This window comes from Mycteria americana, chromosome 5, assembly GCF_035582795.1.
Source record: "Mycteria americana isolate JAX WOST 10 ecotype Jacksonville Zoo and Gardens chromosome 5, USCA_MyAme_1.0, whole genome shotgun sequence".
Classification (NCBI taxonomy): Eukaryota; Metazoa; Chordata; class Aves; order Ciconiiformes; family Ciconiidae; genus Mycteria; species Mycteria americana.
Window position 1 is genome coordinate 48291203 of NC_134369.1, and position 12941 is coordinate 48304143.

The window sequence follows — 12941 nt, forward strand, 5'->3', positions numbered from 1 at the left end:
TATTTCCTTGTAGTTGCACTTCAGTAAAGATTTTTCTTTGCCCTGTTCTCTGCTGTTGTCTTTTATTGTCCGGTATTACTCATCCCAGCAGTGGTTGTGTTGCAGTAGACCCTGCTTTGTCAGATGTTTGAATGAGTTACTTAGGAATGGTGGATGCTAGGAGAAGTGTGGGCTATCATTAGTAGTTACCAGCGTAATTCTTTTGGTACGGACTTGCTGTATGTCAGATAGTTCTTTGTAACTACAGGATTCTCAGTGAATGGTGTTCTGTGGTCTGGTCTTGTCTACAGCTTCAGTCCTTGGTATTCCTTTCAAATCTGTTTGAAGTGGGAATAGAAGCCAGCTCTCTCCTTTCTTGTAAGAGTTGATAACCACATTGCTTCTGTATGGAGGCTGGATGTCATTGAGCCTTTTTTTTCTGTAGTCAATGAACAAATGTATTAGTATTTTATTAGTATTTAGTATTTTAGTACACTAGCATTAGTTCCTAGTAGAGGTGTAGGTAGTTGATCGCATAAGGATTGCTTACATCAGGAAAGAGCTAATGAATTGGAAAAGAGAACTAGAGCAGAAAGGGAATTTGGAACCAGAAAACCTGGAGATGAGTGCATGGTGTTCTAGCACTTTTAGGCTGGGTTGTGATCATAATAGCATGGAGATCTGTTGAAACTGATCTCAGAAGCAAACCTCTATCTTTTGTGATACAAAAAGCTGCAGCAGAAAGGTCTTATGCTGTCAGTGAAGAGGAAGAGGGAATTCTGGCCCAGGCTTTACGAAAACTACAGTTGAAAGAAAGGAACACATTGGGTTTCTTGCCAAAAATACTGAGTAGCCCTAAGGGCTGCTGGAAGGACAGAATCTTGCTTACAAAGGATGGGCCATAATGCCAAGGCTGAGATTTCCTGTACGTAGTGAAGGCCTGAATACTGGCCAGGTCTCTAAACTAAGCAACTCATAAATAATCCTGAGCAAACTGTGAGAAGATTGCTCACAACCAGCCTGGCTGACAGAAAAAACCCCAATCTCTTCTGGTGGCACAGGCCAGAATTTCTATTTCCTATGTGCATGTGTGTGCATCTATGCCTATATCTGTCATCTGTACATGTGAGCAAATGAATATTCAGTGAATCATTAGTGTTCAAGTAATCCTGAATTGAAAACAAGCAGGTCTGTGAGTACTGACTCTATGATCCTCTTTTCCATTGGGGGTGTGGGGGTTCTTCTGGTTATTTTTGGCTTTGCCTAAAATGGTGTGAGTTGTGAAAAAGCTTTTCCCTCAGTTTGAGGTATTTATATAGTCTCTTTACCGTGTGAACTCTATTAAGGTGTGAGGTCCTCTACAGCCTTTTTCCAGCCTTCATTACTGTGCTGAGCCTGTTGTAGAATTCCTTAAGCAGAAGAGCTAACTTGAGGAAGAGTGCAAAGGTGCTGTCATGCTTCAATAAATCATCTGACAGGCAGAGGCTGAGAATAGGAGCTGCACCATGATGGACTCCTGTGAGCATGGCAAATAGACTGAGAGCTAGAGCATGTCTCTGGCAGCATATTGAGTCTCAGATCCTAAGTCCTGTTGTCCTGTACCAGGGCAAGCTTTGCCTTAGATGTAATATCAGCAACTTGATAACGTGTTATATTAGGACTTTCCAAAACCACAGATGAAACATCTCCCTACGAAAGTGATCCTAAGACTTGCAAATATGCAGGCTGTTTGTGGTCAAATATTTAATGCTTGTATTATAACAGGTTGAAGTTAGGTATAATGAATTCATATTGATTTCCATCTACAAAGAAGCAAAACCCATGGAAGCTAACAGAAGCATATTCAAACCAGAAGGATTCTGCAGACCATGAGACTAAAATCTACTTAGGCAAGCAACAGTGTTTTCAATATAGTATCTAGAAAAAAGTAAGTGCTGTTGTGCTGCATCGTGTGGAGACAAGGTGTTGGAACGGCAGGGAGTTGTGTACCAAACCATCTATGCTGCAAGAAAATGTTAGCCAAAGAGTTTGTGGTTTTGTTTGGGTTTTTGTTTTCATTGTTTTTGGTTTGTTTTTTTTAATTTAGTTCTTCGTAAAGATTTAATAACATAGTTTCAACAGTGTTTTCCTGGGTAGTTTAAACCAAGCTTATGTGGGCAATACTACATCCTAAAGAATTTATTTTTGGGCTATAGATCATGTGTTGGTTAAAACAGAAAAAGTGGATTAAAACAGGTCAGAAACCAAATGAAAGCATTTGAGAGTTCATTGAAGTGGACAAACGTTGGAGCAAGGCAGCAATCCCAGTGCATTTTTAAAAACTGGACCATCAGTCTTCAGTATTGGTATTGCCATAATAGTTAATCCTTTGCCAGATATCTCAAAACAAAATAAATGAGGATGAAGGAAATGATACTAAAGTTTTGCCATTCAGTTAGTGACCCTGACAGTACTCCCTCACAGTACTACAGACTGCGGTCACTGTACATCATCTCTGTGGCACAAAGCGAGTTTGGCTATCAGCAGTCCAACTTTAGTGGACTTTTCATTTACATCAGTTTTATCTCCTCCATTTCATCTTGACTTTTATGTTTTAGAACAAATCACTCTATGTTTAGCTTCCCAAGCATTCTTTTAGATCAAAGGATAAACTTTATGCATTGCAGGTTCTGAGCTGGAGGTAGATATGAGAGAAGTTGGAACATATATTAGTTTCTAGAATGAATCATATCACTCGAATGAATACCTTAGAGAGTGCTTGACTGAATTATCTAACTTCTGACTGAGACCTGAGACAGGTTTAGTTTCAGACCTCTGATGCGTAAACAATCCCGGTTGCATCTTCACAGACCAGATGGACTATCTGGTTCAATGTCCTGCTCAGACAGTAGCCCATGGAAGATTCTGTGGGAAGAGCATTAGGTGATGTTATGGAATGGTGATACTTCCCCAATACTCTCTGGGACTCAGTAATCAGTGATTTTCTGGCGAGGAGATGGTATCTTTGTATATAAATAGTGTTAGTGGCTCTTGCTTCTGTGAGTTTGTCTAATCACTTTTGAAACCCTGTAAGTTTTTGGCATCCTTAGCTTCCCGTAGTGAGAAGGCATCCACAGTTTAATTATGTGTTATGAGAAAAACTACCTCCTTTTGTTTGTTTTAACCTGCCCACCTGATGACTTCATTTGGTTTTTCCTATGTCTTGTATCATGAGAGGTGAGTAATTGTTCCCTATTCTCCTCCCTGAAGCTAATGATTTTATAGATATTTTCCATATTTCCTTTCAGTTGTCCTTTTTCCAAGCTGAAGAGTCCTTATTTATTTAGTCACTCCTCAATATATAAGCTGTTCCATACCTTTGATCATCTCTACAGCATTTTTTTGTACTTTTTCCCATTGTACTGTATGCTTTTTGAGAAGGGAGGAGGGACAGGGGTTAGAACTATCCTCAGTATGCAAGAGATGGATGCAATTTTGGTTTATATGGTAGCATACTAGTGTTCTTGGTTTTGTTCCCTATGCCTTTCCTAATAATTCCTAACACTGAGTTTGCTTTTTGAGAGTATTTTAGTGATGTTTTCATAGAAAAATCTATTATAGCTATAGTTAAAGTCTCCTTCCTGAGTAGAAATAACTAATTCAAAGTCCATCACTGCGTAAAACTAGGATTGTGTTTTCCTTGGTACATGACTTCATAGTTATTAAATTGAATGTCATCTACCAATTTAATGTCTGCTCATTCAGTAATGTGATTTTTTTTTCCACACTTCTCAGTGACTTTCATTTTTTCAGCAGCAAACTTTTTTTTATTTCACTCTTTTTCCCAGATCACTTATAAATGTTTTGAACAGCAGAGACCGTAGCACAGATTCTTGTAGGAACCCAATGGTAATCTCCTTCCGTTGTGGAAACTGTCCATTTATCCTAGCTCTAGTTTCATGTGTTTTAACTAGTTATGAAATCCATGAGAGGTAACCCCTTTATCCTACGTTTGCTTATTTTATTTAGGAGCATTTTGAATGAACTTACCAAATTTTCTCAACAAGAAATTGCTAGTGGGAAAAAGTTACCCTAGGCAAATGGACAAATACAATTGTTGTTTAGTTAAAAACAGAGATATTGAAGATCATAATCTTTCAGTAGCACTGATGAAGAATTAATCAGGCTGTTTACTGAGCACTAGCATGACTTTGATGGAGCTCCTGAATGCTCTTCAGCTTTGTATCTGGTGCAGTTGATGTTTGTTTCAAGGGCTGGTCTGCAGTAACCCCCAGCTATCTCCCAAAGGGTGCATCCCAGTCCCAGCACAGTCCTTTGTGCTTTTCAGCTGTCAGCATGACCTGACTTTACTGGGGGGGGGGGGGGGGGGGGGGGGGTAACAGAGACTCCAACTGCTTCACACAAGGGAAAAGTCCAATGAGCTTTAACATCAGAATGGATGGTGGAGTCTGTATCTATGCAGTGGAAGGAGCAGATACTACCCTTGGGATGGGAGTTGAGTCCAGGTAACAGCAACCTGCCGATAACGCATGTGGTGAGCTGGTGGGATTGGAGAGGAGACAGCTGGGGACCATTTCAAAGATTCCTTGTGCCTTGTCGTGTCCTCCTTTTAAGTTATGTTTTTTGTGGCATCCTGTAGCCAGTAGGGGACAGTGCTGGGAGGCCAGCAGCACACATACATCCATGGATCCAGAGCTGAGCAACTGCAGGTAAAACCGCAGTAGCAGAAGATCCTGACCCTGTTACTGGGGCAGAAGGGAGAATGCAGGTTCAGAAGAGGGAGGCAGCTCTCCCAAGGTTAACCACAAAGCTAGAATCGGACCTATACAACTTGGGTTTCAAGGCCTGAGTACTGTCAGCAACGTTATAGTTGTCACTTTTCCAAGCACTGGTGAAAGGAAAAGAACTGAAAGACTGAGAATCTTGTAGCAAAAGGGAGCAAGGAGTGAGAGTCATTTATCCAGTGTTGCACTGGGGTACAATGGAAGCAAAGGACTGAGGAAGCATGGGTCGGATCACTTGAACAGAGAAGTCTAGAGAAGGCTACCTACAGCTAATGGCCAATAAGAGCAAAAGTGGTAGTGGTGCTCCAAGCAGGAGGAGGCCCAGAGGATGGAGGGTGGAGATGCTGGCAACTGAACTCCTTTTCCACTGGGTTGTCTGACTCCTCTGTTGCTGAGGAGCTGAGTATGGAGAGTGACCCTTCAGTGTTTAGAGTCCTTGTCCTCAATTTGGCTTGAAAGGGATGCATCAGGTTATTTTTGAGGGAGAGTACACAGGGCTGGAAGTTGCTTCTGGTCTTGTTTGAAACATCCTTCTGAATATTTTAAGGGCTTGCTATGATGATGAAGCTTGTGGGGGAAGGTGCAACACATTCAAGGGAAGCTGTGACATGTTCAAAGAATCTAGGTTGTAAGTTTTGATAGGATCCTGAAGCAAGGAGATTGCAGTTAACTCCCTTGCTAAAACCACGACCTACACTCTGAATCGTGGCATGAAATGTGAAAGAGACCAAGTATCTTTTACATCCCAGTTACTTATGATGTGCATAGGAAATACAAGGGAAGTCTGCCCTGGGAATCCAAAGGAAATATTTGGAAAGAGTCGCTGAGAGAAACACGACAGAGATCAGCAGAAACTTGGGAAGCTCAGGCATTGAGGCTTGAAGGTTTTATTAGCCAGAGTGTCAGGATTCAGTGGGTCATATGGCATGCTGTCTTGTGAACACAGGATGTGTGAGTTGCTGGGCCATTGTAGCCTCTTCAGGACACCTTGTGGTCCTGTCAGTCTGCCACCTGCTCTCTGCAAAGCCCCTCGGCCTTGTGTAGAAGTGTGTTGGTGCTGCCTTCTCTCCGAGACTTACAGACTTCAAAGCAAGCCAGTGAGCTCCTGTTGGTACTTATCATGTTGCAGGCCACAGCTGAACTCCCACCATATAAGCCTGGGTTGCAAGAGTTCCTGCCTCTTTGCAGGAGGCCTTTTCTCCTCTGGGAAAGGCTGCATTACTCTGATGATGAAAGAAATGAGCCTATCTTCAGTGCCCTCAGGTCTTTTGGATTGTAACTATATGGAGTCAGTATGTGCCCTAGTTGCAACCTCACCCTACCAGTCCTTTATCCTCTCTGTGGATATTGTATTGCCTGTCTGTCTTCTATTCCACTCTCACTGCAGCATGTGTGTGCTTGCTGTAAGCCTTGTGTTAGTGTATTAACAAAATCCCTACAAATCCAAATAAATAATTATCTCATTAGTGATGGGAATCCTTAGCTCTTTTCCTGCTGCAACGCTGCCTCTCTTTAATGCTAATCAGCCACAAACATGCTCCAGTTTAGGGTTTTTCTTCTCTTTTCCTTTGTTCTCTTCAAGCATGGTGTTATGGCTAGTAATATAGTCTCAGCCTGGAATTCAGGAAACTCCTTAGCAAGACAGCAGTTGGCACATGGCACCTCTAGCAGGTGTTGTGCTTGCTGGAGCCACTTAATACAAATTCATAGCTGGCTAAGTATTAAGGGATTTTTAGGAAGCAGCAGTGCCTTGTAAGCAGGATTCCTTATATGCAGAGTGGTGAAAGCATGATGGCTCTTCTCTTCTCAGGGCTCCAGAGAATCATCGTTTTGCCTGGGAAGGAGAGATGGAGAAGAGTGTCTACAACAAGGTGACACAGAGTCCACTGGCACATCCCAACTGTCAGCTCCATTTTGCTGTGCAGCAACTTCAGCAGCAGAAACTTCAGTCACGACAGCTTTTGGAGCAAAGCCAAGCCCGGCACCAGGTAACTAAGAAAAAATCCTGCTTGGGATGTAGCAGTGCTGACCGAGTCTTAGATGTGTAGAACTAACCCAGAGCCAGCACATATGGCACAGCTTTTGCGAAGGAAGTAGCTCTTCAAGTGTGTTGTGACAAAACTAATATTATCTGCAGTGATTTTGATAGCATTTTGATGCTGTAGTTCCCAATGGCTTCTTCCACTGCGTTGGCATCCTCCTCTGTTTGGCTACTGGCATGCTGCTGCTTGCTCTTCTGCACCAATTCAGGGCATCCCCTCATAGTGCCTCAGACAGCCTTAGAACTGTCTACAGTCTCCACAGTTCTTTGTCACTTAATCTTGTCACTGATGATATGTTCCTGCTTTGACTTGAGTTGTTCTTGGGTAGTGCTTCAAGCTGGGTCACTGTTGTATTTCAGTGTTTCTAAACATAGGGTCTTGAAATTGTGTTGGCAACTGTGTCCTCTATGGCAAACAGACCCCATCAAGGCTTCATCTTGACTAAATTCTCCTCCTCCTGGATGTCTTCTCATACTATGCAGTTATCAAAAGAGCAGTATATTAAGGGGACTCAAAAATTATTTAGGAGAATCTTCTTTTTTTTGAAGAAATGTATTAATTTGTTTTAAGAGCCTTCAGTGTGCAGGAGACATGGCCACTGACCCTGATGCCAGATGCAAGTTTTCTCTGCAACCCTGCAAATCTTCTCCAGGCCTCCTACACATTTTATTATTACTACATTTAAGATCTCCTTTCACTGCTTTGCACGGAACTGTCTGACGGATACGTGACTCCTTTGTTGCAACTGCAAGGAGAAAAGATAGGCTAAGTGACCAAGAGCTACAGGAAATATGAAAAAGGGTTTGTATTATTGATGTTCTGGATGACACCTAGATGCCAAGGGTGGACCACTGTGTCTGGAACAGCATTTCCATCCTGCCTGGGGAATCTTCCAAGGTTACAGTGAGTTCATTGATGCACGTGTTACCTTTCGTTGTTATTATGGAGAGAGAAGTGTGTTTATTCTGAGTGATGTCCAAAGGGCTTCCCTGCTAAAGGGAAGGAAGTCTTTGGGTGAACAAACCTTCTCTCAAAAGAGATTGGTCTCCATTAGGAAGGAGCTATTTGCTGGGCAGTCTGGCAGGACTGGACTCCAACAAAACCATGAACAGAGCTAACATACGGAGGTCTGAACACCCACTCTCCCTCCTGTGAAGCAGATGAGTCACTAGTCATGGTCCTTGAGAATAGGTTATAGGCAAATTGCTCTCATCCTTTTCTGGGAGCATCTTGAAGGAGAGGCCCTTCTGCCTTTGCTCCTTGCACTCCTTCTTTCAAGGCCCTCACTTAGCCATGCAGTTTCCATCCCCAGATTCCTCACCTACAGTCTTCTTGCTCCCCCTCTGAGCAGGAGGTCTTCCTTTCTTCTCCATCCAAGGGGCTCTGGGTGGGCAGCTGTGGCTGCTCATGAGCTCAGGAAAGGGCTGTAAGCTGGCTTGTGCCTGTGAGGAGGCTGGAGCTGGCCATGGGGCCTGGCTGAGCCCTCTTCTAATTGCTGACATTGAGCTGATGTTATTCTTGGCCTGGAGCAGAGCCATTACTCAGGAGTTTCTGTTAAAGTGATTCTTTGTTAAACCTCCTCTCACCCTCACAGTGTCCCCTTCCTTTCTCTCCCTCCCTTCTCCTTCTGAGCCAAGCAGTTTGGAGTTGCAGTATTGAGGCCATTGCCATGCCGCAGGGCTCAGGCTGCACTGAAGTTGCCATTAATGAAGAAAGGTATTTGCTGAACATGGGGGCTTTCAGACTTTCTGTAGTGAAAACCACATCTTAATAAAATGATTGTCTCTCAGACGCTTCCTCTCCCACTAGCTATTTTATGGAGCCAGCCAGACCTCCCCTTCCAGTCACAGTTGCACTGATCCTCTGATGCCCCTCCCAGTCACTGCACTACCCTCATCTTCATCTGTCTATCCCCTGCTCCCTCTCTAGTTTCCTGTCATTGACCTCTTCCTTCTGCTAGTTAGCTTCTCAGACTTCAATCCTTTGACTTGGCCTTTCCAAGAACTGCCTTCTCTTTTCTGCTGCTTACACACTCCCTGCCCTACATCTCCTTCCCACTCACACTGCTTTGACTTCCATCCCACCTTTTGCTGCTGGCCATCATTTGTCCTCTCTTTTTCCCCACAGTTGATGTAGCTTATCCTAGCCTGCATGGCTTTACCACATTTCCTAGTCAGTGTCGCCTAAGCCACCTATCTCCTGTTGCCTGCTGTTTCCCTTCTGTTCCTTCCCACATATTGAGATCTACTCCATCCTTTGTTGTCTTGCCTGCTACATTCAAGATCCTCAGCCTCCTCTCAACAGAAGAAATATATCCCCAAAAATGGAAGGCCTATCACTTGAAAGTGTCACGATCTCTCTACTTTGGGGAATGCATGCAGGATATCTCCAAGCCTGTTTCACCTGATTGTTCCAGTTCTTGTTACGCTTGGAAGGTAGGCTAGCCCTTTGTCAGTAGCTGAAGTGCATTTATTAATATATCTCAAGGCACACCCTGGGTATGGCATGACCATACAACATGACTAGATGCCAGTCTTTCCTTCTCTCTGTGACAAATGGACTAGTCATATGTATATGGATAGCATATGAACAAGTAACAGAAGCATCGTGATTAATAACACAGGCAGACGCTTCTGCCTGTACATTAACCAGTTTGATATGTTGGAGATGAGATGGATGCACTGGAAAGCATGGAAGTTCCTGGTCAAGTATTTGTGTAATACGAATACCCTCATCTGCCATGCAGTGGATGTATCTTATAATGAAGCCTTATTGCGTACTTCTTTGTGGCAGCACCCACTCTTGGTTGAGCACTTTCCAGACACTTAAGAATGATGATTTCTCCTCCAGGCATTTAACAATTTACAGAGTAGCAAATGCTGTGGAGGTGGAGGAAGAGGAATAATAACCAACAATTTTCACTCATTTTGTGTGGAAGTTACTTCATGCAGTGTAGTATGGTGGAAATAGATCTTTGATGCCAGAATAGGTACTTCATTCCCTGGATGAAAAGAAAAACACTGAACTGACTGGATGAGAATCTAACAAACAAATGGATGCAGTGATAGGGCCCAGGAACAGAGACAATACAGAGCCTGAGAGAGAAAAACACAGAAAGGGTTAGAGTTTGAAAGTGGAGACAAGAAGTTTAAATCTGTTATCAACAAAATCAAGGAACAAGAATTACAAAGTCAAACGAAAAGACAAGAAAAACAGGCTTATAGCAGTATTTTTAATGTTTAAAGGAGACTTCATGTGACACGTTATAACCTAGATGTTGGTATCGCCGCTGCAGTTGGCAAGGCAGTTAATACACCATCATTGTTTATTCTCTAATTGTTTCCTGTACTGGAAAGATGCCATTAGCTGTTAGGGAGGTTCCTCCTCCTCTGTGTGGCTATGTTCTGTCTGCTTAGCCTAGCATCTACAGGGTTTAGAATTTTATGCCAAATATTTCACATGGGGAAAAAAGCTAAATTAAAATGAGAAAAGTACAGTCGTGTAGTGGAATGATCCCCATCAGTCCTGCTTATATCAAAAAAGCTCATGTTAAACAATACATAAATCATGTTAATGAGTTCTGTGGTCGGTTATGATCACATTTTCAATCAGAAGTTTAAATAGATTTTATGCTATAAAACATTGGGCTAAATTAATCTTAAACAATTCTCCTCTCAATCATTTAAAAATTATATGTTCTCTGAAATACTCCTCATTTTATGAAGTTCAGCAAATTTTTTTCTTTTAATGTATGTGACTCTCTTCTGAATTCCCTACAGTTTATTTAGATCTGACTGGGAATGTTGAGTATTCAGAATAATATTCCTAGTATTCCTAGAACTACATTATTCCTGCCTGAGGACACAGGGCCTCTTTGAGTGCAGCCTTAAACATCATTAAACTGTTTTCTAATCTGTTATATATTGGACTGCTGTCAGATTTGCAGTCTCTCTTCCCCTCCAGTCTCTTGTTCATTCTTGTTTTGCAGCTTTCTCCCTCAGATTGTTTTCCCACTAAATGTGCTAACTGCCATTTTTCCTATTTGAGTCTTGTGATACTGATGAGTCAAAGTCTCAGTCTAAGTAAAGCAGAACAACTGTTCTGAAAGCAGTAGTCTGTGCTGATTTATACCAGCTGAAATTTTGTCCCCATGTTTCTGATCCTGTCACTATTATTAGAATTATGGTAATGCCCAGATGTATTAACTGTCTTTCCAATACAATGATATGGCCCAATTGTTGCCCCAGAGAGCTCCCAGTACCAAAAGAGAGACAAAGGAGAAGGCACCAAGTTAAATTATTTTAGTATACTTTAGTCTTGTTCTGAAGAATTTACCAAGGAAGACATGCTTCAGGACAGTCTGTGCCTACCGTGAATTTGCTGCTGCTCTTTAAATTTCTTGATGACCCCAAGATGCTTCTCTTACTGCAGTTTAACACTATGGCAGTTAATAGTACATTTTCAGCCTATTCTTTATTGCTACTTTGTGAATTTTCAACTCAACTGATTCTTGCATTCAAACTGATTTAACTGAATGCATTAATAGGTGTTCAAAAGAATCTCCACTAAACAATTTATATGACTCCAAAGGTCTTCCAAGCCTTTTAATTCTCTGTATTTTTGCAATGTCATTTGAAATGCAGTTGCAGTTTTAGTTTTCTAAAAGTGGTGGGGTTTATTTTGTTGGGTTTGCTTTTTTTGGTTTTTTTTTTTTAACTTAAATCCTCATCATTGTTTATTGTTTATAAACATCTCAGTTTCCAGCGCTAGTGATTTGGAACTAGCTGCACAGATCTTTATGCAGTACACGTGTGTGTGCATCTGTCTGTCAGTTCTCATACATTGCTGAGTCTCTCATAATTTTCAGACTTGCTGATCCAATTTAAACTGAATGACTATGGGATAGAAATCGCAAAGCTATGTTTCATATAAATGTCATGAAAATAGAGAGCTATATATCTGGAAAGGGAATTCAACTACTGTTCCCATTAAGGGAAAGGCTGCAGCATGAGGCCACTCCTAATTAGAGAGCAGAAAATCAACACAAGAATGCCCTAAACCCATGAGGGGAGGCATAATTTGGGGCATGCTTTATATTAGATATTGTAAGATTCAGCCCCAAGACAGATTCACAGGAACTGAGCTTCATTACCTCCTCAGGTCACAGAATGAACATGTTTTTGCTTGCAACATTTGTTCCATTACTGTGCTAGGGATGGGTGTTAGATACAGGGATGGTAAGTGCCAGGAACATTCTTTCTGTTTTCGAAGATCATTAATATATCTGCTTTTCTTCAAAGTACTACAGTACCTCCATGCTTTTAATCATGAGCAGCCCGAGCTCAGCTGCTACTGGCTAATACTCTTAGATGTGCATCGTCCTTACTGACAAGCTGTACATGTTGAGATTTTCTAATTAAAAACTACTATTTTTGTACAGATAACACTTTGTGTATGGTGTTCATGTGTAGATGTGGAAGCAAGGAGAGGTGTGATCTAATGAGGCAAATATGGGATTGGGAGTCAGGGTCTTCTCTGAGCTCTCAACCTAGCTTTTCATATTGCTTCAGTCTGTGGCTTAGGGAAAATCACTTTCTCTGTCAGTGCTAACATTCTTCATGTGCAAGACAGGGTTAATGCTGTCCTACCTCCCCAGAGAATTATGCAAGAGAATTAACTCATTAAAGCTTTACATGATTTTTAGCTAAAAAGTCTCATAGTGTTCTAAGTATTTTTTACATTTGTAGCCCTAAGAACTTGTCAAGGAAGCAAATGTCTCCTCAACATTAAGTTAAATCTGCCAGCCTGGGAAGTGCGGTTCAAAGTTTTTTACTTGCAGCAGCAATAGTTGTAGGGTGCTACCTGCTTCAGCACTGCCTCTGTCAGGGTTTGTATAGGCTTCTGCTCTCCTTAGACCCTGAGCCTTTAGAATCCTGAGTGATGAGGTCTGTCTCCTACTTTTTGGATGTGCTGAAATCTCTTCCCAGCCCTTCCGTTGTGTGGTCAGGCTCTGCTCTCCCCAGCCGCCCTCTTTATTTGCACAGTAGCTTCTCCTGGTTTCCTGTCCTGTCCCCATGGAGTTCACAGCAGGGCAGTATGCTTTGTAGCTGAATCCAGAAGCCATCGTCCGTGTCAG

At 42.1% G+C, this 12941-nt stretch overlaps 1 protein-coding gene across 3 annotated transcripts in view; it reads left to right on the plus strand.

Annotated features, from left to right (window-relative positions):
- TTLL5 (tubulin tyrosine ligase like 5) overlaps window positions 1–12941 on the plus strand; it is a 145060-nt gene that overhangs the window by 112338 nt on the left and 19781 nt on the right. For 2 of the 3 annotated variants that reach the window (XM_075503279.1, XM_075503280.1), the window contains exon 31: window positions 6574–6751. In XM_075503279.1, coding sequence (XP_075359394.1) covers window positions 6574–6751 — 178 coding nt within the window. Of the gene's footprint in view, window positions 1–6573; window positions 6752–12941 lie in introns of those variants that run through there. The other variant, XR_012775944.1, reaches the window with a different exon arrangement.